We start from the raw sequence: 25,217 nt of genomic DNA on the forward strand, positions 1-25,217 counted from the left end.
TTTTCGCTTAATATTTTGTCTTTATTATTATAAAATTACAGCTGTTTATTTTTCAACTTTTTTTTTCATGTGAGTTTATTCCCATAATATTTCCATTTCATTCTGGTAATATTGCAATTTTTTTCACAACCTGTAACACTGTGAAAAATGAAAGAATGCAAGAGCCACTTTATTAATACTAATATTTCAAAAACCATATGCTACCAAGACTAAACTAAACTTAAAATATTCTATTGCTCTATTTCCATTTGTTTTACAAACATTTCTTCTCATAATATTATGACTTATTTACATCATTTTTGGACTTTATTCCCTAAATTTAATAACTTTTGCCCAAGCTAATTTTCCAAAAATTGCACTACAAATTTTTATAATTTTTAAATTAATATAATTATTATTTTTAGTAATTTTTGTCCCCCCAATATGACATTTCCTCTTGATATTTTGACTTTATTCTTGAGAATTACTGCTGATTTTTCAATTTTGCTGTTATTGTGTTTTATTTATCCTGATAAATGACATGTAAATGGCCCCCGGGCCGCACTTTGGACAAGTTAAGTGTTTGTATTACTATTGAACGCATCATCCTGATTGGCCGATACTCCTTTGGCGTGTCTGCCAGATATCCACCTTCACGTATGGCGATGGGATCGGCTTTCTTCTCCGTCGGAACTGCCGGACTTCCAGATTCAGAAAGCCGGAGACGTTCCCGCGGTTACGTCACGCACTCCGGGAGCTCTTTGAAGGCTTGGGCTTTTCCGGGACACGTCTCTTGGAAGTTGGCGCTAACTCGGCGAGACGCTCATCGCATTTGACGTTTGCTGGAAGAAGAAGGCTTTGTGGGAAGTGAGACACCCCCCCCCCCCAGCCCACCCCTCCACTTGACGTTGTTACCTTGATGGTTTCTTACGGGGGACTCGTCCTTGTATTCCAAAATCCTTAAGCACTAAATCAGCCCTAATTGTACTGGAATAAAGTCAAAATAACGAGAGGAAAAAAAGTTGTATTTTTATGACAATAATAATAATAATAACGATAAAAAAAATAATGTTAACTATCAAAACTAAAGTTGTCATTTTTAGAAAATAAAATAAAGTCAAAATATTCAAAGAAACAGGTCGTATTTTAAAAGACTAAATTACGTCATTTTTAGTTGCATCGAGTTGAAATATTACAGAAAAAAGCCATTATATTAAGACATTTTTTAAATAATTTTTGGAAAACAAGGCTGGAGAAAATAGCTATAATATTATGGGAATAAAGTTCAAATATTCTGGTAATAATGTCGTAATATTGCGAGAATGACAAATACAAAAACAACATTTCCAACTAAAATAAAAATAATAAATACTACTAATAATAAATAATAATAGTAATAAAAAATAATAAATACATATAATACAAAATAATAATACATATAATAATAATAAAATAATAATAATAACAATAAATAATAATAGTAATAATAATAAATATAGCAATAATAATAACAACAAAATAAATATAATACTAATAAATTTAATAATAATAACAATAATAATCTCAATAGGTTATTACTTAGCCTATAAATATTTTTTTTAATTGTGCAATAAATATTTTACAATAAAAATAATGTAAAAAATAATATTTGCAAAAATGTATCATATTTTTAATGACCTCTCATGGCCCACCTGAAGTACCACCAGGGGGCCGCGGCCCACACATTCACTGGTCAAGTCTATTGGGTAATAGCATTGAACTGTTTTTTTCTAGACTACTTCCTGTGCGACTCGAGCTCCACCGCATTAGATACCACGGATCCCTCCTGCTACGTCTTCCTATTCTCCTTTATGGCAGACAGCTTCTGTCAGTCGACCGTCCTCTGTGCCCGCTTCCTGTACGAGTCTCCTGACAGGATGTAGTAGGCCATGTCCTGCGTCGGCCGCTAAGCCTTTTGTTTGTGTGCGGATCGCTGCCTGCCTTCTGCCGACTGGTATGACATGTGTTTGGCCCAGTTTGTGGTCCCGGCCCGCTGCGTTCTCCGTTCCGACGTCCTGTCAACACTGCGGCGGTGTTGTGTTTACATCTTGCTATTTGTGTTGGCTAATATGTATCTCTTCCATTGCGGTGCTGTCAATAAAGCCGCAATGGGCCTTTTATTGGGTTCCTGTTGTCGTTACATATACTATGTAACTAGCTAGGGGTGTAAAGGTCACTATAGGGGTGTTACTTCACGTCTAGAGGGCTCTGATCATTTAAAAAGCATATTTAGAAGGTCAATGTCTTATTATGTGTACTATATCGGGTCATAGGAGTATAAAGGTGACTATAGGGGTGTTACTTCATGTCTAGAGGGAGTCTTGGGTGACTGAATATAGGGGTGTTACTCCATGTCTAGAGGTCTCTGATCATTTAAAAAGCATATTTAGAAGGTCAATGTCTTATTATGTGTACTATATCGGGTCATAGGAGTATAAAGGTCACTATAGGGGTGTTACTTCATGTCTAGAGGGAGTCTTGGGTGACTGAATATAGGGGTGTTACTCCATATCTAGAGGTCTCTGATCATTTAAAAAGCATATTTAGAAGGTCAATGTCTTATTACGTCTACTGTATCGGGTCATAGGAGTATATAGGGGTGTTACTTCATGTCTAGAGGTCTCTGATCATTTAAAAAACATATTTAGGACTCTTATAATGTAAATAAATACGTCTTTCTATCTTTGTAAAGGTGACTATAGGGGTGTTATTTTGTGTCTAGGGGGCTCTAATAATGTTAATAAGCCTATTTAGAAGGTCGTAAACAGGTTTTATTTGTCATATTTTCTGTTACGCCTACTATATTGGATAATAGGAATACAAAGGTGAATATAGGGGTGTTATTTCATGTCCAGAGGGCTCTATGGATGTCAAAAATGTTATTTAGAAGGTTGTAAACAAGTTTTCTTTGTCTTATTTTCTCTTATTAGGTCTACTACATTGGGTAGTAGGGGTGTAAAAGTAACTATAGGGATGTTATTTCATGTGTAGATGGCTCTAATAATTCTAAAATGTCAATTTAGAAGGTCCTAAACAGGTTTTTTATGTTTTATTTGCTCCTATCATGTCTACTATATTGGGTAATAGGAGCGCAAAGGTGACTATAGGGGTGCTATTTTGTGTCTAGGGGGCTCTAATAATGTTAATAAGCCTATTTAGAAGGTCGTAAACAGGTTTTCTTTGTCATATTTTCTGTTATGTCTACTATATTAAATAATAGGAATCCAGACTTGACTATAGGGGTGTTACTTCACGTCTACAGGGCTCTATGGATGTCAAAAAATGTATTTAGAAGGTTGCAAACAGGTTTTTATGTCTTATTTTCTCTTATTAGGTCTACTATATTGGCCACTAGGAGTGTACAGCTGACTATAGGGGTGTTAGTTCATGGGGAGAGGGTTCTAATAATGTGTAAAACCGTACTGAAAAGGTCTTCCGTGTCTTAGCAGGTCTTGGACTGGTGTCTAGGGTAGTCAGACCAGGTGACCTTCACAGGTTCTGGATGGGGTGGATGACAATCTATTTATAGGATTTGACCAGGTGTCCGCTATTGGCCTTCTTGTTGTTGTTTTGTCACTGAGTGACTCAGGAACCATCCTGGAGCCCCGGTTCTCGTTTTTTTTCTTTTTACCGTGGAAGTTGGCAGCTTTTCAACTGGCTTGCGTGTTGCCCAACGTTCTATTTTAGCAGGAGTCTGGCTGGTGTGCTGACGCCGCCGAGGCTTCGGTATGGACGTCTGCTTCATCCTCATTCGCTCAAATCCATGTCTTTGTGCACATTCGGCAGAGTTCTGCTTCTAAGCGTTCTTTGCCGGGTTCTTTGGCCGCACACAGGCTGTTGATGCGTCACGGGGGGGTCACTGAGAATCGACTTCCTGTCTGTTTGAAACCTTTCAATTTGAGGAACCACAAAGCAGCATCAATTTTGGAACATCCTGTTTTAAGAGTTTCCTGCAAACTGAAAAAGACAATATTGTTAAAAAAACTAAATTATAGGTAAAGTGGGTGATGGAAAACTTGATATATAATGGGAATATAAGAAAATTCATTAGAAGAAAATTGAAGTATTTGGAATGGGGGCAAAAACAGCTGGAATTTTAGGAGAATGCGGTCCAAATATGAAGCTAAAAAAGTCGTATTCTTATGAGGGGAAAAAAAGGCACAATTTGGAGAGAATAAACTTGTAATATAATGAGGAAAAATATAGATAATATTAAGTAAAAACAAAGTAAATAATATAAGAAACGAGGGGAAAAAAACAGCTGTAATTATAGGAAAATAAAGTCAAAATAGTAAGGTGAAAATGTAAAAAAAAAAAATTTAAAATTTTATTCTAATGAGGGGGAAAATTGCGCAATTTTGAGAGCATAAACTTCTAATTTCAAGATGAAAATTTTTAAAATTTTTGACATTAGAGAAAAAGCGAAACAATTAATATTACAAAAACAAGAAAAAAACTGTAATTTTGGGGGAATAAAGTCAAAATTGTAGGCAAAAAAGCTATATTCTAATGAGAAAAAAAGGTGCAGTTTTTAGAGAATAAAACTGTAATTTTGAGGAAAAATAATATCAGTTGTACAATATTAAAGAAAAAGAAAACAATATTTAATAATAATAATTAAAAATGTTTTAAAAAACACCACCATGTTAGGAGAATACAATTGGATTTTAATGGGGGGGAGAAAAATACGCAATTTGGAGAGAATAAACCTGTAATATAATGAGGAAAAATATAGATAATATTAAAAAAAAACCCAAAATAAATAATATAAGAAACAAGGAAAAATCAGCTGTAATTATGGGAGAATAAAGTCAAAATATTAAGGCAAAAAAATAGTATTCTAATGAGGGGGGAAATTGTGCAATTTTGAAAGAACAAACTTGTATTTTAAAGACGAAAAATAATGTAATTTTTGACATATTAGAGAAAAAATAAAAACATTAATATTACAAGAAACAAGAGAAAAACAGCAGTAATTTTGGGGGAATAAAGTCAAAATATTAAGCGAAAAAAGTTGTATTCTAATCAGAGGAAAAAGGTACAATTTTCAGAGAATAGACCTGTGCAATTTTGAGAGAATAAGCCTGTAATTTGATGAGGAAAAATAATGTCATTTTTTATTGTCATTTTTTTGTATTTATTTTTATTTATTTTTTTTGCTTTTTTTTTGAAAAAAACAGAATATATGAAAAAATCATCTGGGGGAATAAAGTCAAAATAAAATCAGAAATAGTTGGAAACAAAAAAAAACAGCAAAAATGTCTGTCAATAAATAGAAACTATGGAGAGGAACTCGTGTGCGTGATCATGCTGAGTCTGCGTCGTGTTCCTCGCCAGGGCGACCTTTGCCCTCAGCAAGCCGCTGAAGATGAACATGATGAAGAGGATCATGGGGCGGCCGCGGCAGGAGGAGTGCAGCCCGCAGGACAACGCCCTGGGCCTGATGCACCTACGCCGCCTCTTCTCCGAGCTGTGCCACCCTCCTCGCCACATGACCCAGAAGGAGCAGGAGGAGAAGCTCTACATGATGCTGCCCGTCTTTTACCGGGTACGTAAAAAAGTGCTCGTGTCTCCCTCTGCCCCCGCCCCCTTCCGACGGGCTCACCGCGCTTCCCGGTCCCGCAGGTGTTCGGGAACGCGCCGCCCAGCAGCATGACGGAGAAGTTCTCGGACCTGCTGCAGTTCACCACGCAGGTGTCGCGCCTCATGGTGACCGAGATCAGGCGGAGAGCCTCCAACAAGTCCACCGGTGAGTCCAGACCCGCGCCAGACCACCTGGAAGTAGACGACACCCACGCACTGGCTGTGTTTTATGTGTTTTAGCATGGTGCATGTTTTGTTTTGTTAGCATGATGCATTTGGTTTGGTATGCTTCGTTAGCTTAGCTTGGCACTGATGTTTTCTTAGCATGATGCATTTGGTTTGGTATGCTTTGTTAGCTTAGCTTGGCACTGATGTTTTCTTAGCATGAAGCACATATTTTTAGCATAACGCCGATCTATTGTTAGGATGATTTATTATTGTTAGCACAGATTTTAAGCTTGACATAGGTGTGTTAGCATGATGCACAAACCTTTAGCATGACACAGACGTATTGGTAGCATGAAGCAAAAGATGTTTGTAGCGAGAAGCTGAGGTTTTTGCTGATGTTTTGTTAGCATGTTGCAAGTGTTTTTTATTATGATGTTTTTAGCATGATGCTGATGCTTTGTTAGCATGGTGCGCAGATTTTAGCATGCCCAGATGTATTGTTACTACGATGCACACATTTTTAGCATAATACAGATAGGTTGTTAGCATGATACACAGATTTTTAGCATGTCACAGATGTGTCGTTAGCATGCAGATTTTTAGCATGACACGGGTGTGTTGCTAGCATGGTGCATAAACCTTCAGCCTAACAATGGTGTGTTAGCATGAAGCACAGATTTTTAGCATGACACAGATGTGTCGTTAGCATGCAGATTTTTAGCATGACACAGGTGTGTTGCTAGCATGGTGCATAAACCTTTAGCCTAACAATGGTGTTAGCATGATGCACAGATTTTTAGCATGACACAGATGTGTCGTTAGCATGATGCACAGATGTTTAGCATGACACAGATGTGTCGTTAGCATGATGCACAGATTTTTAGCATGACACAGGTGTTTGTTGATGTTTTTTAGCATGACGCAGGCATTTTGTTGTTAGCGTATGACGCAGATGTTTATGGCGACGCCGCTTGCCTGGTTGTGTTTGAACCCGAAGGGGACAGACCGCAAACACGGCGCCGTGTCGTTCCAAGATTGTTTATTGCCTTTGTAAACATTCACTATGCTTTTTTTTTAATCACTGCTGCCGTGTCCGTGCGCCGGTGCAGAGGCGGCCAGTCGAGCCATCGTTCACTTCCTGGAGGTGAACCAGAGTGAGGAGGCCAGTCGTGGCTGGATGCTCCTCACCACCATCAACCTGCTGGCCTCCTCCGGGCAGGTCAGTGCTGTTGCTTATACGTCAATGGCTATGCACTGTCCTCAGCAGATATACGCATACATCACTTGGAATATTGAAGGATTTCAAACCACAAATAAAGTTATTTCAGCAAAATGATTATGAGAATAAAGTCATAATAAAATAAAAAAAAAACAGAACAGTAGCATAAAACAGCCATGATTTTATGAGAATCAAATCAAAGTATGATGAGAAAAAGATGAAATGTGAAAGACAAAAAAATATGTTGTCTTTTGTTGTGATATTGTGAGCAACAAAGTTGGAAAGTTCAAATTGCAAAAATGAAAAAAAAATGCTGTTGTTTTATGGGCATAAAGTCAAAATATGAAGACGAGAGTTTCGTGAGAATTATTAGGAAAATTGTGTTGATTTAGTCGCATAGAGATGATATTTTGAATGATCATCATAATGATAATAATAATGATGATAATAATAATGATAATAATGATGATAATAATGATGATAATAATGATAATAATGATGATAATAATGATGATAATAAAGATGATAATAATAATAAAATAATGATAATTATAATAATGATGATGATGATGATGATAATGATAATAATAGTAATAATAATACTAATTAATAATGGTAATAATGATGATGATGATAATAATGATGATAATAATAAAATAATGATAATGATGATAATGATTATGATGATAATGATGATGATAATGATGATGATAATGATGATGATAATGATGATAATGATTATAATGATGATGATAATGATTATAATGATGATGATAATGATTATAATGATAATGATGATGATAATGATGATAATAATAATAATAATAATAATAATAACAATAATAATAATCAAGAAAAAGTGCTAATATTATGTCAATAATGTGATTAGTTAAATATTGTAATGTAATATTCCTGTCCAATCAGAAAACGGTGGACTGCATGACGACCATGTCGGTGCCCTCCACGCTGGTCAAATGTCTCTACCTGTTCTTCGACCTCCCCCACATGGCCGAGGCCCCCGTCGGGCCCGCCCCGGCCCCTCCGCCTCCGGCCCCGCCACCCTCCTCCCAGGAGAAGACGCCGGCCCCGGGCCACGCCCCCACAGAGCCGCCCCTGGCCGACCGCAGAGCGCTGCTCCAGAAGGTGTTTGTCCAGGTACGAGAAGGTCACCCTCAAAGTAGAGGATCTTTGTCGGCGAGAGCTCAGGGCCCCGTTGACTCTGCCCCCGCAGATCCTTGTCAAGCTGTGCACCTTCGTGTCGCCGGCCGAGGAGCTGGCCCAGAAGGACGACCTCCACCTGCTGTTCAGTGCCATCACTTCCTGGTGCCCCCCCCACAACCTGCCCTGGAGGAGGAGCGCCGGCGAGGTTCTCACCACCATCTCCCGACACGGCCTCAGCGTCAACGTGGTCAAGTACATCCACGGTAGGGACGGACACATTTTTATTTCATTTAGGGACAAATTAAATTACATTTTCTATTAATACAATTTCAAATTTCAATTATCAACTTTAAAATTTATAATGGAATTATTTTTTAAAGAAGTAATAAAAAATTAAACATGAAATTACTTAAATTTTAAATGTCAATTGTCAAGTTTCAATTTCATTTTTAATAATTACATTTTCAAAACGATTTGATTTAATTACATTTAAGGAAAAAATAAATACATTTTTTATTTACATTTTTTATTTTTACATTTTTAATTTAAAATTTCAATTATCAAATGTACAACTATATTTTGAATTAATTATTTTTTTAATATGTAATTGAGTGTAATTAAAAATTAAACATTAAATTACTATTTTTAATGAATTCCATTTTAATATTTCCGTTTATGTAGCTGTACTGTATATTTGTACTGCAGTATTTGCTAACATTGTATTTTTCTACTTCCCTTTATGCCAGGAAACTGTTTAGGCTTGACTTGTTAGCTCCCTCTGCTGGTTGCTCCTAGTAATGAAACGGGTTGTGCTGTATAATTGGATGACTGTGAATGTTTGCTTTTAAATGGGTGTCATGGCAGCATGATTCCTGCTGGTGGCGTCGCTCACGTTGCCGCGGTCGTACACTAGACGATCTTTTCTCTCTTGCCCGCAGAGAAAAAATGCCTGGCCACGTGCGTGCAGAACATGCAGCAGTCAGACGACCTTTCCCCTCTGGAGATCGTGGAGATGTTCGCCGGCCTCTCCTGCTTCCTCAAGGACTCCAGCGACGTGTCGCAGACGCTGCTGGACGATTTCCGAATGTGCCAAGGCTACAACTTCCTGTGCAATCTCATGCTGAGGTACGGCCAGGACGGATGGATGGACGGCCATTTTGGAAAAACGTTCAACTTTTCAAACTTCTCTGCGGGCAGGTTGGAGCAGGCCAAGGAGGACGAGTCCAGAGACGCCCTGAAGGACCTGGTCAACCTGGTCACATGTCTGACCACGTACGGTGTGACCGAGCTCAAGCCGGCCGGACTGACCACCGGCGCCCCCTTCCTGCTGCCCGGCTTTGTTCTCCCGCAGCCATCTGGCAAAGGTGCGACTCCCCGCTTTTCGCTTTGCTACGAAATCCGAAAAATAAGATTTCTTGTGGAGATGAAGCCCTCTGCATGCAAATGGGTCCTGGAGAGCTTTTATATCTTTACCTTAGGCCCACTCTGGCTCTCGCTGTGGTTGGCTGGGGTCCCAAAGCTTTACAATTGGCTTTATAACTTTTTCCACACTCTCAATTTTCTCACTCTCTAATCATTTTGTGTTCAGTTGTGTTGTCATCGGCTAATATTTACATTTTTTGATGAAGCGCGGTCCTAGCTTAGCGTCACATGGCAGAAAAAAATCGTGTTTAGCCTCCCGATGGAGGCTAAGTGAACCCGGGAAAGTGAACACGTCAACTCCACTTCCTGTCTCTCTCGTGCATGCAAATGGGTCCTGGAGAGCTTTTATATCTTCACCTTAGGCCCACTCTGGCTCTCGCTGTGGTTGGCTGGGGTCCCAAAGCTTTACAAATGGCTTTATAACTTTTTCCACACTCTCAATTTTCTCACTTAATAATCATTTTGTGTTCAGTTGTGTTGTCATCGGCTAATATTTACATTTTTTGATGAAGCGCGGTCCTAGCTTAGCGTCACATGGCAGAAAAAAATCGTGTTTAGCCTCCCGACGGCGCTCCAGCTGTGGGCTAAGTCGCGGCCAGACGTCCTCGCAGCGTGAGGGTTGGCTTGCTCTCCTAATTATCCCGTCACACTCGTTAAGGGGGTCCTCACGCTGAGTAACGAGCAGTTATCAGCGCCCCCACCCTCTGGTGCCCATTATCCCGCAGTCATCCACGCGCACCGCCACTGCATTGCTGCCTTGCTGGATATTGCTGCCGCCCTGGAGGTGTAGTCAGGGTATTTCATTCACGAATATTAACGCGGTTTTGTCCTCCCTTCCAGGCCACACAGTCCGCAACATCCAGGCCTTCTCGGTGCTGCAGAACGCCTTCCTGCAAGCAAAGACCAGCCGTCTGGCCTGCATGCTGCTGGACGCGGTGGGCAACATCTACGGCGCCGAGCCGGCCAACTACTTCATCCTGGAGTCCCAGCACACGCTCTCGCAGTTTGCCGAGCGGGTGGCCAAGCTCCCCGAGGCCCAGGCCAAGTACTTCGAGCTGCTGGAGTTTGTGGTCTTCAGCCTCAACTACGTGCCGTGCAAGGAGCTGTTCAGCGTCAGCGTGCTGCTCAAGGCCAGCACCTCGCACGCCTGCAGCATCACGGCCGTGCGCACGCTGCTCAAGCTGGCGCGCCACGACCTGGTCTTCAGCGACGTGCTGAGGGAGGTGGGCCTGCTGGAGGTGCTGGTCAACCTGTTGCACAAGTATGCCGCCTTGCTCAAGGACCCGGCCGCGCAGCAGCAGCACCAGCCGCCTCAAGACAACGACCAGGGTGAGCACGCCAACCTGTCACCATCCCCACATCGAAGCATACGTTGTATCTATACGTACGTCATTTGTAGAGACGCAGGATATCCTTTTTTACAAACCTCTGCTATAACTGTACAAGCTATAACTGTACCTGTTTGTCCGCATCAAATATCACAACATCACTAGTATGATGAGAACCAGAGTATAGAGCGGAGGAAGCCACCTGCTGTGGCCCAGAAAGGTGCACTGTATTCGGGCACATGTTTCAGTGCTGCTATGGAAGTCAAGAGAACCAGAGTATAGAGCGGAGGGAGCCACCTGGTGTGGCCCAGAGAGGTGTACTGTCTTCAGGCACATGCTCAGAGAAGCCGGGATGCTGCTGTGGAGGTCAAGACACCAGAGTATAGAGCGGAGGAAGCCACCTGCTGTGGCCCAGAAAGGTGACCTGTCTTCAGGCACATGCTCAGAGAAGCCAGGGTGCTGCTATGGATGTCAAGAGAACCAGAGTATAGAGCGGAGGAAGCCACCTGCTGTGGCCCAGAAAGGTGCACTGTCTTCAGGCACATGCTCAGAGAAGCCGGGGTGCTGCTATGGAGGTCAAGAGAACCAGAGTATAGAGCGGACGGAGCCACCTGGTGTAGCCCAGAGAGGTGTACTGTATTTGGGCTGTATATTGCGGTGCACCCCTAATCACTTGCGTGTCGTGTGTGCAGCCGAGTGTAAAAACAACACCGTGGCCGAGGAGCAGAAGCAGCTGGCCTGGCTGGTCATGGAGACGCTGACGGTGCTCCTGCAAGGCTCGCACACCATGAACACCAACGCAGGTAAAAGGTGTCTCGACTGGTTGTCGTCCCCAAATATTCCGAAGGTGACATGTTGACATTTTGCCTTTGCTCGTCTCGGCCCCTCCCGCCCCTCCAGCGCTGTTCAGGGAGTTTGGCGGCGCCCGCTGCGTGCACAACATCGTCAAGTACCGCCAGTGCCGGGAGCACGCCCTGCTCATCATCCAGCAGCTGGTCCTGTCGCCCAGCGGGGACGACGACATGGGCACCCTGCTGGGCCTCATGCACTCGGCGCCGCCCCGCGAGCTCCAGCTCAAGACGGACATACTGCGGGTGACGTCACACGAACACGCAACGGCACCGCCCCTGGGCGCACCTAAGGGACAGTCAATCCCTGATGCATGCACCGGTCCATCATCACCACTCACCACTCTTCTTCTCTCGCTGTCATATAGAGGATCTTTGACTAGCTCTTTGGCAGTTTGTCCTTAGAAACAGCTTAGCGCTCCTCTCATAGAGGATCTTTGATTACCTTTTTTTCCAGTATGCCTTCAAAAGCAACAACGCACGCCTGTCAAATACAGGATCTTTGACTGGTGTTTTTGCAGTAGGTCCTTAAAAACAGCACAATGGCCCTGTCGCATAGAGGATCTTTGACTAGCTTTTTGGCAATATGTCCTTAAAAACAGCCAAATGTTGCTGTTAAATGGAGGATCTTTGACCGGTGCTTTTGCTGGAGGTCCTAAAACAGGTCCAAGCACTTCTGTCTTATAGAGGATCTTTGACTCATGGTCTTTTCACTACAGTAGCTTTTTTGCAATATGTTCTTCAAAACAGCACAGTGCTCCTGTCTTATAGAGGATCTCTGACTAGTGTTTTTCAATAGGTCCTTAAAAGCAGTTGAGTGCTCCTCTCTCATAGAGGATCTTTGACTATCCTTTTTTGCAGTATGCCTTTAAAACAGCTGGGCGTTCCTGTCTTATAGAGGATCTTTCACTAGCTTTTTGCAATAAGTTCTTAAAAACAACTAAGCGCTCCTGTCCTGTAGAGGATCTTTGACTCATGGTCTTTTGACTGCAGTAGCTTTTTTTTCAATATGTCCTTCAAAACAGCACAGTGCTCCTGTCTTATAGAGGATCTCTGGCTCACCTTTTTTTGCCATAGGTCCTTAAAAACAGCTGAGTGATCCTCTCCTATAGAGGATCTTTGACTAGCGTTTTTCAATAGGTCCTTAAAAACAGCTGAGCGCTCCTGTCTGATAGAGCATCTTTGATTGGCCTTTTTGCAATAAGTTCTGAAAAACAGCTAAGCGGTCCTGTCGAATACAGGATCTTTGACTAGTGTTTTTACAGCAGGTCCTTAAGAACAGCCGAGCACTTGGTCTCATAGAGGATCTTTGACTAGCTTATATCCTGTATGCCTTTAAAAACAGCAGAGCACCTGTTTTATTGAGGATCTTTGACTCGCATTAACGCCCCGCCTCTCCCCCTTTTTGCAGGCTCTGCTGGCTGTGCTGCGGGAGAGCCACCGCACGCGCACCGTCTTCCGCAAGGTGGGCGGCTTCGTGTACGTCACCTCGCTGCTGGTGGCCATGGAGCGCTCGCTGTGCCAGCCGCCCCGGCTGGGCTGGGAGCGCGTCAACCAGAACCAGGTCTTCGAGCTGCTGCACACCGTCTTCTGCACGCTCACGGCCGCCATGCGCTACGAGCCCGCCAACTCCCACTTCTTCCGAACGGAGATCCAGTATGAGAAGCTGGCAGACGCCGTGAGGTACCGCCCAACCGACCCCCCACGCTCCACCCTGACGACGCGTTTCCCGACTTTAACCACTTCCTCTCCCACCAGGCTGCTGGGCTGCTTCTCCGACGTCAAGAAACTGGGCCCGACGGCCGTCTTCCCGTCCAACTCGGAGCCCTTCCAGAGGCTCCTGGAAGAGGAGGCCGCTCCCGGAGGAGAGAGCGTGTGTCCGACCCTCAAACACTGCAGCAAGCTCTTCATCTACATGTACAAGATGGCCACCGACTCCTTCGACAGGTACGCACGCCGGTGCCGAATATCCCTTCCCAAACGTTCGTACGTCTGGTTTCCTCTCTGCCTCACTAACAGCTTCTCTTCTTCTTCCTCTTCCTCTAACCAACTCTCCATCCTCGCCTGTGTACTTCCTGTTCTCCTCTTGGTGTGTTTGCGTGCGTGTTGTGGTCACGGCGGCTCAGCCGGGCGGAGCAGGTTCCTCCCTGCCTGACTCACGAGACCTCGCTGCCCTCGCCGTGGGGCACCCCCGCCCTCGCCAGAAAGAGGTAGCTCCTCCCCTTTGCTTGCTCGTCTCCTCCTCCGTTCTCCGCCGTTCATCTCGAAAACCCGAGCGAGTCGCGCGTTCGCGTTGGAGAGAGGGAGCCCTCATCTCATTCAGCTTCTTTGCGGAGGCGGGGCAACTAGTGAGCGGATGCAGAGGGTTAGCCGTTAGCCTCGTGAGACAGCATGAAGGCACGGAAGCGATGCTTTCTGAGGCAACAGGCCCACAGTGGGAATATTTCCCTTTGAAACAGAACGCGATTTTTTTTTATGTAGTAGTATAGTATAGGTACCATCATTTTTTATTTATATAGTAGTATAGTATAGGTACCATCACTTTTTTTATATAGTAGTATAGTATAAGTACCATCACTTTTTTTATATAGTAGTATAGGTACCATCATTTTTTTTATATAGTAGTATAGTATAGGTACCATCATTTTTTATTTATATAGTAGTATAGTATAGGTACCATCATTTTTTATTTATATAGTAGTATAGTATAGGTACCATCATTTTTTATTTATATAGTAGTATAGTATAGGTACCATCATTTTTTATTTATATAGTAGTATAGTATAGGTACCATCATTTTTTATTTATATAGTAGTATAGTATAAGTACCATCACTTTTTTATATAGTAGTATAGTATAAGTACCATCATTTTTTATTTATATAGTAGTATAGTATAGGTACCATCACTTTTTTTATATAGTAGTATAGTATAAGTACCATCATTTTTTATTTATATAGTAGTATAGTATAGGTACCATCATTTTTTATTTATATAGTAGTATAGTATAGGTACCATCATTTTTTATTTATATAGTAGTATAGTATAGGTACCATCATTTTTTATTTATATAGTAGTATAGTATAGGTACCATCATTTTTTTTAAATAGTAGTATAGTATAGGTACCATCATTTTTTTAAATATAGTAGTACAGTATAGGTACCATCATTTTTTTTAAATAGTAGTATAGTATAGGTACCATCATTTTTTTTAAATAGTAGTATAGTATAGGTACCATCATTTGTGTATAGAGGATCTTTGACTAGCGTTTTTTGCAATAAGTTCTTAAAAACAGCTTAGTGCTCCTGTCATATAGAGGATCTTTGACTAGCTTTTTTGCAATAAGTTCCATGGGTCCGACCAAAAAAAACGAAAAACCGAGCTAACCGTCATATGGTCCCATGAATTCAGTTAGTTTCTGTGTTATTTGCTTTAGACATCGGGCTGTCATGCACACGGGCGAGCGGAGTGTCCAGCGTTTTGGCTAGCATAAATAAATGAATGTATAGGAAGCGTTGACATGCTAGGCCGCACCCTGGCAGCGAAGGCCGCCGACAGCGGAGATGAAAACTGTAGCCTGGGCTGTGAAGTAAGAACATTTAATTGTCTGCGGCGCCTTGCATGCCAATTCCGCCGACTCCAGCCTTTCCCGGGACGCGTGCCCACGAAACAGCGGGAGCACTCGTGCATTTGGCCGTGAAGCGTGACGGTGGCTTTCGAGCGTTGGAGTCTGTGTTTGCTGTAAACACTCCCCGTCCGGACTCGGTTAGAATCTCATCCCTCTTCCCCCGTCTTCCCAGACACGGCTACCACGGTTCATCGGGCCCTCCGGCGCCAATCAAGCTGCTGAGCGACCTGAAGCTGCACGTGCCCGGCCCCTCCTCGTCTTCCAGCGAGATGGTGGTCATCCACCCGGGGGCCGTCCTCGCCATTCTCGACCTGCTGCCCTCCGTCTGCTCCGACAGCCAGCCTGAGGTGAGGACATTTTTTGAGGACAGGAAGCGACCGTGAAGCCTTTTCACATTAAAGTCATTTCAAAACCTTCCCGCCCTCTCCAGCACGCCCTCGACCTTCAGCTGGCGGTGGCCAACATCCTGCAGCTGCTGGTCAACAGCGAGAGGAACCAGCAGGTCCTGTGCGAGGCGTCCCTCCATCAGCGGCTGCTGCTGCGCTGCAGCCAGGCTCTGGGCGACGAGGACCACCCGCTGCACCCCCCGCTGCAGCGCATGTTCGAGAGGCTGGCCTCGCAGGCGCTGCAGCCAATGGCGCTCAGGTGCGCAGCTAAACCTGGTCACATGTTTGGGACAGATATCAGACAGATTTCAGGGAATTCTGATGTAATACGGATAAACGTTCACTGTTTTTCCGACACATGCCCTACGATGGGGGGGGGGGGCAAAAAGCCTTATCCGACACCTGGAGCAAACAAGAGACCTCCATGACGGCACCCAGGCTGATCGGTGCACGTGCCCGAATACAGTGCACCTTGCTGGGCCACTCTGTGTGGCTCGTCCCGCTCTATGCTCCTGACCTCCATGACAGCACCCAGGCTGATCCATACACGTGCCCGAAAACAGTGCACCTTTCTGGGCCACTCTATGTGGCTCGTCCCGCTCTATACTCCAGACCTCCATGACAGCACCCAGGCTGCTGCATACACGTGCCCGAAAACAGTGCACCTTTCTGGGCCACTCTAGGTGGCCCGTCCCAATCTATACTCCTGACCTCCATGACAGCACCCAGGCTGCTCCGTGCACATGCCCGAATACAGTGCACCTTTCTGGGCCACTCTATGTGGCTCGTCCCGCTCTATGCTCCTGACCTCCGTGATGACACCCAGGCTGCTCTGTGTACATGCCTGAATACAGTGCACCTTTCTGGGCCATTCTATGTGGCTCGTCCTGCTCTATACTCCTGACCTCTGTGACGGCACCCAGGCTGCTCCATACACGTGCCCGAAAACCGTGCACCTTTCTGGGCCACTCTAGGTGGCTCGTCCCGATCTATACTCCTGACCTCCATGACAGCACCCAGGCTGCTCCGTATACATGCCCGATTACAGTGCACCTTTCTGGGCCACTCTATGTGGCTCGTCCCGCTCTATACTCCTGACCTCCGTGACGGCATCCAGGCTGCTTGGAGCGTGTGCCATAAAACCGTGCATGTTGCTGGGCCCCATTTTGTTTTCACATTGGTATCCGTGGCACACGCAAAGGCTGACATATTCTGCCGCTACCCGTCTTTTCTCTCCAGGGAGTTTCTGCGTCTGGGAAACCCGCTGAACTGCGGCGCGTGGGACAAGAAGCTGCTGAAGCAGTACCGCGTGCACAAGCCCAGCTCGCTCAGCTACGACGCCGAGATGAGAAGTAAGTGATGGCAAATATGAAGAATGTGGATGTACTGGAGCATTTCCTGTCCGCATGGCGGTGCACGTAAAGCAGCTTTCATGCTTCATTGTGCGAGCGCCCGTGTGACATCGCCGCCACGAACAGGCCCTCGTGTAACTTTGGATGTCCCCGCCTCCGCAGGCAGCATGACCACGTCCATGGAGGGCTTCGGCGCCGACAGCGTCTTCGCCACGCCGGCCGAGGACAACGGGCAGTACCGCATCAGCCGCAGCCTGGTGCGCTCGGCCGAGGGCAGCACGGTGCCGCTGACCCGCGTCAAGTGCCTGGTGTCCATGACCACGCCCCACGACATCCGCCTGCACGGCTCGGCCGACACGCCCGCCTTCGTGGAGTTCGACACCTCGCTGGAGGGCTTCGGGTGAGTCTGGCGTGGTTCCACCTCGTCACGCTGCCGAGACATCATCAGGCGACCCTTTGTCGTTTTTCTCCTGGTGGTCCGTTCTCCTCACGCACACACACACACACACACACACGCACACACACTCCTCAGTGTGCCTGCAGGCGGCCGCATACAAATAACTTATTTCACACTTTTTATGTGTTTTTATCATTTCATGGCTTGCTTTGTTCCCATCATAGTTTGACTTTATTCCCCAAATATTATGACTTATTCCCATGACTTTATTCCCTAAATATTAGTACTTTATTCTCATAATATTACAACCTTATCCCCATAATATTATGACTTTATTCCCAAAATGTTATGACTCATAATATTCAATATCATATATATATATATAAAATATTCATAATATTACAACTTTATTCCCATAATATTTTGACTTTATTCCCAAAATATTATGACTTATTCCTGTGACTTTATTCCCTAAATATTATGACTTTATTCTCATAATATTTTGACTTTATTCCCCTAACATTATGACTTTATTCCCAAAATATTATGACTTTATTCTCATAATGTTACAACCTTATTCCCATAATATTTTGACTTTATTCCCCTAACATTATGACTTTATTCCCAAAATATTGTGCCTCACGCCCTAAATGTTATGACCTATAATATTCAACATACAGTGAAGAAAATAAGTATTTGAACACCCTGCTATTTTGCTATTTCTCCCACTTAGAAATCATGGAGGGGTCTGAAATTTTCATCGTAGGTGCATGTCCACTGTGAGAGAGATAAACTAAAAAGAAAAATCCAGAAATCACAATGCATGATTTTTTAACAATTTATTTGTGTGATACAGCTGCAAATAAGTATTTGAACACCTGTGTATCATCTAGAATTCTGACCCTGAAAGACCTGTTAGTCTGCCCATTAGAAGTCCACCTGCACTCCATGTATCATCCTGAATCAGATGCACCTGTTTGAGGTCGTTAGCTGCATAAAGACACCTGTCCACCCCATACAATCAGTAAGACTTTAACTTGTAACATGGCGAAGACCAAAGAGCTGTCCAAAGACACCAGAGACAAAATTGTACACCTCCACAAGGCTGGAAAGGGCTACGGAGCAATTACCAAGCAGCTTGGTGAAAAAAGGTCCACTGTTGGAGCTATCATTAGAAAATGGAAGAAGCTAAACATGACGGTCAATCTCAATCGGAGTGGAGCCCCATGCAAGATATCACCTCGTGGGGTCTCAATGATTCTAAGAAAGGTGAGGAATCAGCCCAGAACTACACGACAGGACTTGGTCAATGACCTGAAAAGAGCTGGGACCACCGTTTCCAAGGTTACTGTAGGTAATACACTAAGACGTCATGATGTGAAATCATGCATGGCACGAAAGGTTCCCCTGCTTAAACCAGCACATGTCAAGGCCCGTCTTAAGTTTGCATATGACCATTTGGATGATACAGAGGAGTCATGGGAGAAAGTTTTATGGTCAGATGAGACCAAAATAGAACTTTTTGGTCATAATTCCAATAAGCGTGTTTGGAGGAAGAAGAATGAAGAGTACAATCCGAAGAACACCATCCCTACTGTGAAGCATGGGGGTGGTAGCATCATGCTTTGGGGGTGTTTTTCTGCACATGGGACAGGACGAGTGCACTGCATTAAAGAGAGGATGACTGGGGCCGTGTATTGTGAGATTTTGGGGAACAACCTCCTTCCCTCTGTCAGAGCATTGAAGATGGGTCGTGGCTGGGTCTTCCAACACGACAACGACCCGAAGCACACAGCCAGGAAAACCAAGGAGTGGCTCCGTAAGAAGCATATCAAGGTTCTAGCATGGCCCAGCCAGTCTCCAGACCTGAACCCAATCGAAAATCTTTGGAGGGAGCTCAAACTCCGTGTTTCTCAGCGACAGCCCAGAAACCTGACTGATCTAGAGAAGATCTGTGTGGAGGAGTGGGCCAAGATCCCTCCTGCAGTGTGTGCAAACCTGGTGAAAAACTACAGGAAACGTTTGACCTCTGTAATAGCAAACAAAGGCTACTGTACCAAATATTAACATTCATTTTCTCAGGTGTTCAAATACTTATTTGCAGCTGTATCACACAAATAAATTGTTAAAAAATCATGCATTGTGATTTCTGGATTTTTCTTTTTAGTTTATCTCTCTCACAGTGGACATGCACCTACGATGAAAATTTCAGACCCCTCCATGATTTCTAAGTGGGAGAAATAGCAAAATAGCAGGGTGTTCAAATACTTATTTTCTTCACTGTATATGTATATATAATATTTATAATATTCATAATATTTTGACTTTATTCACAAAATATTAAGACTTATTCTCGTGCCTTTATTCCCTAAATATTATGACTTTATTTTCATAATATTACATTATTATTTTGATATTTTTGTGTGTTTTATTTTGTGTATGTGTGTGTGGGATAAAGATGAGACAACCCTTATTGAGATCGTCATGAAACTCGGGTTAGTGTGTGTGTGTGTGTGTGTGTGTGTGTGTGTGTGTGTGTGTGTGTGTTGCAGATGTGCGTCATTGTTGCGTCTTAGAGTCACATCGGAATAGAACATGAAGTTTCAAGCAGCACGCAGACGACAAAAAGCACTGCTGGCCTACTTTCTGCACAGCATCAACACACACACACACACACACACACACACACACAGACCCCTCCCTCCTCTCCCATCTGTCAGCATGAAATATTGATGCTCCCTTTTAGCTATTAGGAATGCCACTCTTCCCTCACACACACACACACACACACACACACACATTGCATTCATAGAGTGTTTCCACTCGGGGTGGGAGGTTGGGGGGGGGGTTAGAATCTTTCATTGTGAGTCAGACTGGATCTCTCAGATCTTGCCATCAGTGCGGCAAGCCGGTGACTGGTTGCCACGACGACGTGAGCGTCTGCCCTTGAAAGTGTCCTTGGAGAGAAGCGTGGCCTTGTGTATTTGTGTGTATATATGTATATATATATATATATATATGGTGTCATTTTATTATTATTATGTCTGTTCTCAATATATAATGACTTTATTCCCATAATAGTATGCCTTTATTCCCATAATATTACAGCCTGATTCACTAAATATAATGACTTTATTCCGTTAATATTTGACTTTATTCCCGTAATATTATTACTTTATTCCCATAATATTATGACTTTTTTCTGTGACTTTATTCCCTAAATAACATGACTTTATTTTCATAATATTACAACCTTATTCCCATAATATTTTGACTTTATTCCCATAATATTTTGACTTTATTCCCATAATAGTATGACTTTTTCCCATGACTTTATTCCCTAAATAACATGACTTTATTCTCATAATATTACAACCTTATTCCCATAATATTTTGACTTTATTCCCATAATAGTATGACTTTATTCCCTAAATATTAGGACTTTATTTCCTAAATATTACAACCTTATTCCCTAAATGTAATTACTTTATTCATTTAATATGTTGACTTTATTGCCCTAATATTATGACTTATTCCCTTTATTTATGACTTTATTCCCAAAATATTCTGACTTATACCCTAAATTTTATGACTTTTACAACTCGATTTAATTGATTTATTTTTCATAATGTTACAAATGTGTAAAGATGGTGTCATCTTTTTCTTTCTTTTGTTGTTGTTGTGTGTACTCGGTGTGTAGGTGTTTGTTCCTGCCCAGTCTGGCGCCCCACAACGCCCCCACCAACAACGCCAACGCCTCAGGGGTCAGCGACGGGGCGGTGCTGAGCGGGATGGGCGCAGGTACGGCAACGTAATATCACCACTTTGGTTAAAATAATACTTATACTAAATAATACTACTTCAACTTTACGCTACCTAAATGACATTGTTTCTTTTTTCCAAATCTTTCATCTTTCTTCTTAAATAATCTTTGGCCATTTTCTTTTTGTAGCATCAATTTTGTTCATGTTTACTCCCATAATAATATGACTTTATTCCATAATATCATAACTTCCCACAACCTAATTCTCCCACAATGACAACCTTGTATTGTTTCTTTCCTTTAATATTATCACATTTTCTCTTTCATATTTCAACTTTATGCTACTATTAAAAAAAGGCCCCCGTTCCGCACTTTGGACACCCCCAGTACTTGCCATCCATCCTCATTCATTTTTCACTCAACCCTCGGCTGTCATCTTCTCCAGACAGACTCCGCTGTTATTTATAGACCTCCCCCTTTTCCCCTCCTACTTCCTGTCACTAACCCCAACCCCCCCCCCCCCTTCCCCCCCTGACATTACCTCCCATCTCGCGCTCCTCTTCCTCCCACGCCATCTCCTTTCTTCGTCACCTTACCTCCCCTTCCCACCTTGCCTGGTTAGCGCCGCTCCTCTCTAATCTTGCCTTCCTCCGTCTTAGAGCCCTCTAGAAATGACATAACACCCCTATAGTCACCTATACACTCCAATATAGTACACATAATAAGAGGAAATAAGACATTATCTGTCTTACACTATTATGTGTATTTACACTATTAGAGCCCTTTAGACATGAAATAACATCCCTATAGTCACCTGTACACTCCTATTACCCAATATAGTAGACATAAGAGAAAATAAGACATAGAAAACCTGTTCTAAATATGTTTTTAACATTATTAGAGCCCTCTAGATATGAAATAACACCCCTATAGTCACCTTTAGTCTCCTATTGCCCAATATAATAGACATAGTTAGAGAAAATAGATATATAATTTTTTTTTACATCTTTCTAAATATTTTTTTTTACATTAGAGCTCTTTAGACATGAAATAACACCCCTATAGTCACCTTTAGTATAGCTTTAGTATATAGTAGATCTTTAGTATACAATAGACATGGTAAGAGAAAATAATACCTAGTTTTTACAACATTCAAAATAGGGTTTTTAACATTATTAGAGCTCTCTAGCCATGAAATAACACCCCTATAGTCACCTTTACACACCTTTTACCCAAACTAGCAGATATAACAAGAGAAAATAAGACATAGTAAACCTGTTCATGATCTTCTAAATACGCTTTTTAACATTATTAGAGCCCTCTAGACATGAAATAACACCCCTATAGTCACCTTTTCACTCCTATTACCCAATATAGTAGACATAATAAGAGAAAATAAGACCCATATGATGTAGATAAGACTGACATATATTAATATTGGGAGAGTTCCTTGTTGTTTTGTTACTTCCTGTTCTGTACAGCACTTCCTGTGATGCTACTGTGGCTATCACTGTAACATTGAATATGCGTATTGTCTGAGCCAATAATAGGCTACGGTGACGACTCGACTGATTGGTTCGTACATGTTTTCCCCCTTTCTGCCGCCACCAGGGGAGCGCTTGTTCCCCCCACCGTCCGGCCTCAGCTACTCCACCTGGTTCTGCGTGGAGCGCTTCAGCGGGGCGCCTCAGGCCCACCCGGTGCGCCTGCTGACGGTGGTGCGACGGGCCAACTCCTCGGAGCAGCACTACGTGTGCTTGGCCGTGGTGCTGTCGGCCAAGGACCGCTCGCTCACCGTGTCCACCAAGGAGGAGCTGCTGCAGTCGTACTGTAAGGACGACGCCCATAAAAGCCCACGGCGGGCTTCACCATTGATCACCCGCTCTCTCTTTGCTCTCTCCACGGCGGAGCAGCCGACGAGTCCAGCGAGGAGGCGTCCTTCTACGAGATCCTGCCCTGCTGCGCCCGGTTCCGCTGCGGCGAGCTCATCGTGGAGGGCCAGTGGCACCACCTGGTGTTGGTGATGAGCAAGGGCATGCTGAAGAACAGCATGGCCACCCTCTACCTGGATGGACAGCTCATCAACACCGTCAAGGTACTCTTTCCTTTCAACCTGTGCAGTTTTGCTCTTTTTTTACAAATATTATTACTTTTTTTTATATTTTGAATTTATTCCAATAATATTGTATGTTTTTCCCCAACCAAACTTCCTTAATTTTTCTTTTGTTTCTTAAAATATATATATATATGAAAAAAATGCTATTTCTATTAGCATGCTAATGTTAGCGTATTGGCATTGCATACTAGCATTTTTAGACGTTTTCTTAGGTAGACAATTATATAGCACTATCATGCTATGTGTTAGGATGCTAATGTTAGCATATTAGCATTGGCATACTCGCATTTTTAGCCGTTTTCTAAGGTAGACTATTATGTAAACACTTAGCACTGTCATGCTAGGTGTTAGCATGCTCATGTTAGCATTGGCATACTAGCATTTTTAGCCGTTTTCTTAGGTAGACTATTATATAAACACTTAGCACTGTCATGCTAGGTGTTAGCATGCTCATGTTAGCATTGGCATACTAGCATTTTTAGCCGTTTTCTTTGGTAGACTATTATATAAACACTTAACACTATCGTGCTAGGTGTTAACATGCTAATGTTAGCGTGTTATCATTGGCATACTCGCATTTTTAGCTGTATTCTTAGGTAGACTATTATGTAAACACTTAGCACTATCATGCTATGTGTTAGCGTGTTAGCTTTGGCATACTAGCATTTTTTGCCGTCTTCTTAGGATAAACGATTATATAACCACTTAGCACTATCATGCTATGTGTTAGCATGCCAATGTTAGCGTGCTAGCATTGGCATACTCACATTTTTAGCTGTATTCTTAGGTAGACTATTATGTAAACACTTAGCATTATCATGCTAGGTGTTAGCATGCTAATGTTAGCGTGTTAACATTGCATACTAGCATTTTTAGCCGTTTTCTTAGGTAGACTATTATGTAAACACTTAGCACTATTATGCTAGGTGTTAGCATGGTAATGTTAGCTTGTTATCATTGGCATACTCGCATTTTTAGCTGTATTCTTAGGTAGACTATTATGGAAACACTTAGCACTATCATGCTAGGTGTCAGCGTGTTAGCTTTGGCATACTAGCATTTTTAGCCGTTTTCTTAGGATTAACGATTAAATAACCACTTAGCACTATCATGCTATGTGTTAGCATTGGCATACTAGCATTTTTAGCCGTTTTCTTAGGTAGGCTATTATGTAAACACTTAGCACTATCATGCTAGGTGTTAGCATGCTCATGTTAGCATGTTAGCATTGGCATTGGCATACTAGCATTTTTAGCTGTTTTCTTAGGTAGACTATGATATAAACACTTAGCACTATCATGCTAGGTGTTAACATGCTAATGTTAGCGTGTTATCATTGGCATACTTGGATTTTTAGCCGTATTCTTAGGTAGGCTATTATATAAACACTTAGCACTATCATGCTAGGTGTTAGCATGCTAATGTTAGCATGTTAGCATTGGCATTGGCATACTTGGATTTTTAGCCGTATTCTTAGGTAGACTATTATATAAACACTTAGCACTAGTTGGAGTATCGGTGAAATCCTAAGATGCCGCACGGCCACTTGTCTCGTCTTCCAGCTTCACTACGTCCACAGCGTCCCGGGAGGCTCCGGCTCCGCCAACCCGCCGGTGGTCAGCACGGTGTACAGCTACGTGGGCACGCCGCCGGCTCAGCGCCAGCTCTCCGGCCTGGTGTGGCGCCTGGGTCCCAGCCACTTCCTGGAGGAGGTCCTGCCCGCCGCCAGCGTCACCGCCATCTTCGACCTGGGACCCACCAACGTGGGGAGCCTGCAGGCCGTCTACCCGCCCTGTGAGCGCCCGATCCCTCCTCCTTGCCTTTTTAC

At 43.1% G+C, this 25,217-nt stretch overlaps 1 protein-coding gene across 1 annotated transcript in view; it reads left to right on the forward strand.

Annotated features, from left to right (window-relative positions):
- The window catches only part of wdfy3 (WD repeat and FYVE domain containing 3), a 48,827-nt gene that overhangs the window by 911 nt on the left and 22,699 nt on the right, over nucleotides 1-25,217 (forward strand). The window contains exons 2-22 of the mRNA XM_058070190.2: nucleotides 5,356-5,566; nucleotides 5,644-5,767; nucleotides 6,879-6,988; nucleotides 7,913-8,143; nucleotides 8,220-8,412; nucleotides 9,088-9,274; nucleotides 9,347-9,513; nucleotides 10,412-10,900; nucleotides 11,592-11,702; nucleotides 11,800-11,993; nucleotides 13,159-13,430; nucleotides 13,506-13,694; nucleotides 13,874-13,957; nucleotides 15,548-15,722; nucleotides 15,806-16,020; nucleotides 17,001-17,113; nucleotides 17,276-17,513; nucleotides 21,211-21,311; nucleotides 22,885-23,103; nucleotides 23,187-23,368; nucleotides 24,952-25,183. Of these exons, the coding sequence (XP_057926173.2) occupies nucleotides 5,356-5,566; nucleotides 5,644-5,767; nucleotides 6,879-6,988; nucleotides 7,913-8,143; nucleotides 8,220-8,412; nucleotides 9,088-9,274; nucleotides 9,347-9,513; nucleotides 10,412-10,900; nucleotides 11,592-11,702; nucleotides 11,800-11,993; nucleotides 13,159-13,430; nucleotides 13,506-13,694; nucleotides 13,874-13,957; nucleotides 15,548-15,722; nucleotides 15,806-16,020; nucleotides 17,001-17,113; nucleotides 17,276-17,513; nucleotides 21,211-21,311; nucleotides 22,885-23,103; nucleotides 23,187-23,368; nucleotides 24,952-25,183 (4,037 nt within the window). The remainder of the gene's footprint in view (nucleotides 1-5,355; nucleotides 5,567-5,643; nucleotides 5,768-6,878; nucleotides 6,989-7,912; nucleotides 8,144-8,219; nucleotides 8,413-9,087; nucleotides 9,275-9,346; nucleotides 9,514-10,411; nucleotides 10,901-11,591; nucleotides 11,703-11,799; nucleotides 11,994-13,158; nucleotides 13,431-13,505; nucleotides 13,695-13,873; nucleotides 13,958-15,547; nucleotides 15,723-15,805; nucleotides 16,021-17,000; nucleotides 17,114-17,275; nucleotides 17,514-21,210; nucleotides 21,312-22,884; nucleotides 23,104-23,186; nucleotides 23,369-24,951; nucleotides 25,184-25,217) is intronic.

The sequence above is a fragment of the Doryrhamphus excisus genome, linkage group LG3 (genome assembly GCF_037039965.1).
Source record: "Doryrhamphus excisus strain RoL-2023G ecotype Guam linkage group LG3, RoL_Dexc_Guam_v1.1, whole genome shotgun sequence".
NCBI classification, from domain to species: Eukaryota; Metazoa; Chordata; class Actinopteri; order Syngnathiformes; family Syngnathidae; genus Doryrhamphus; species Doryrhamphus excisus.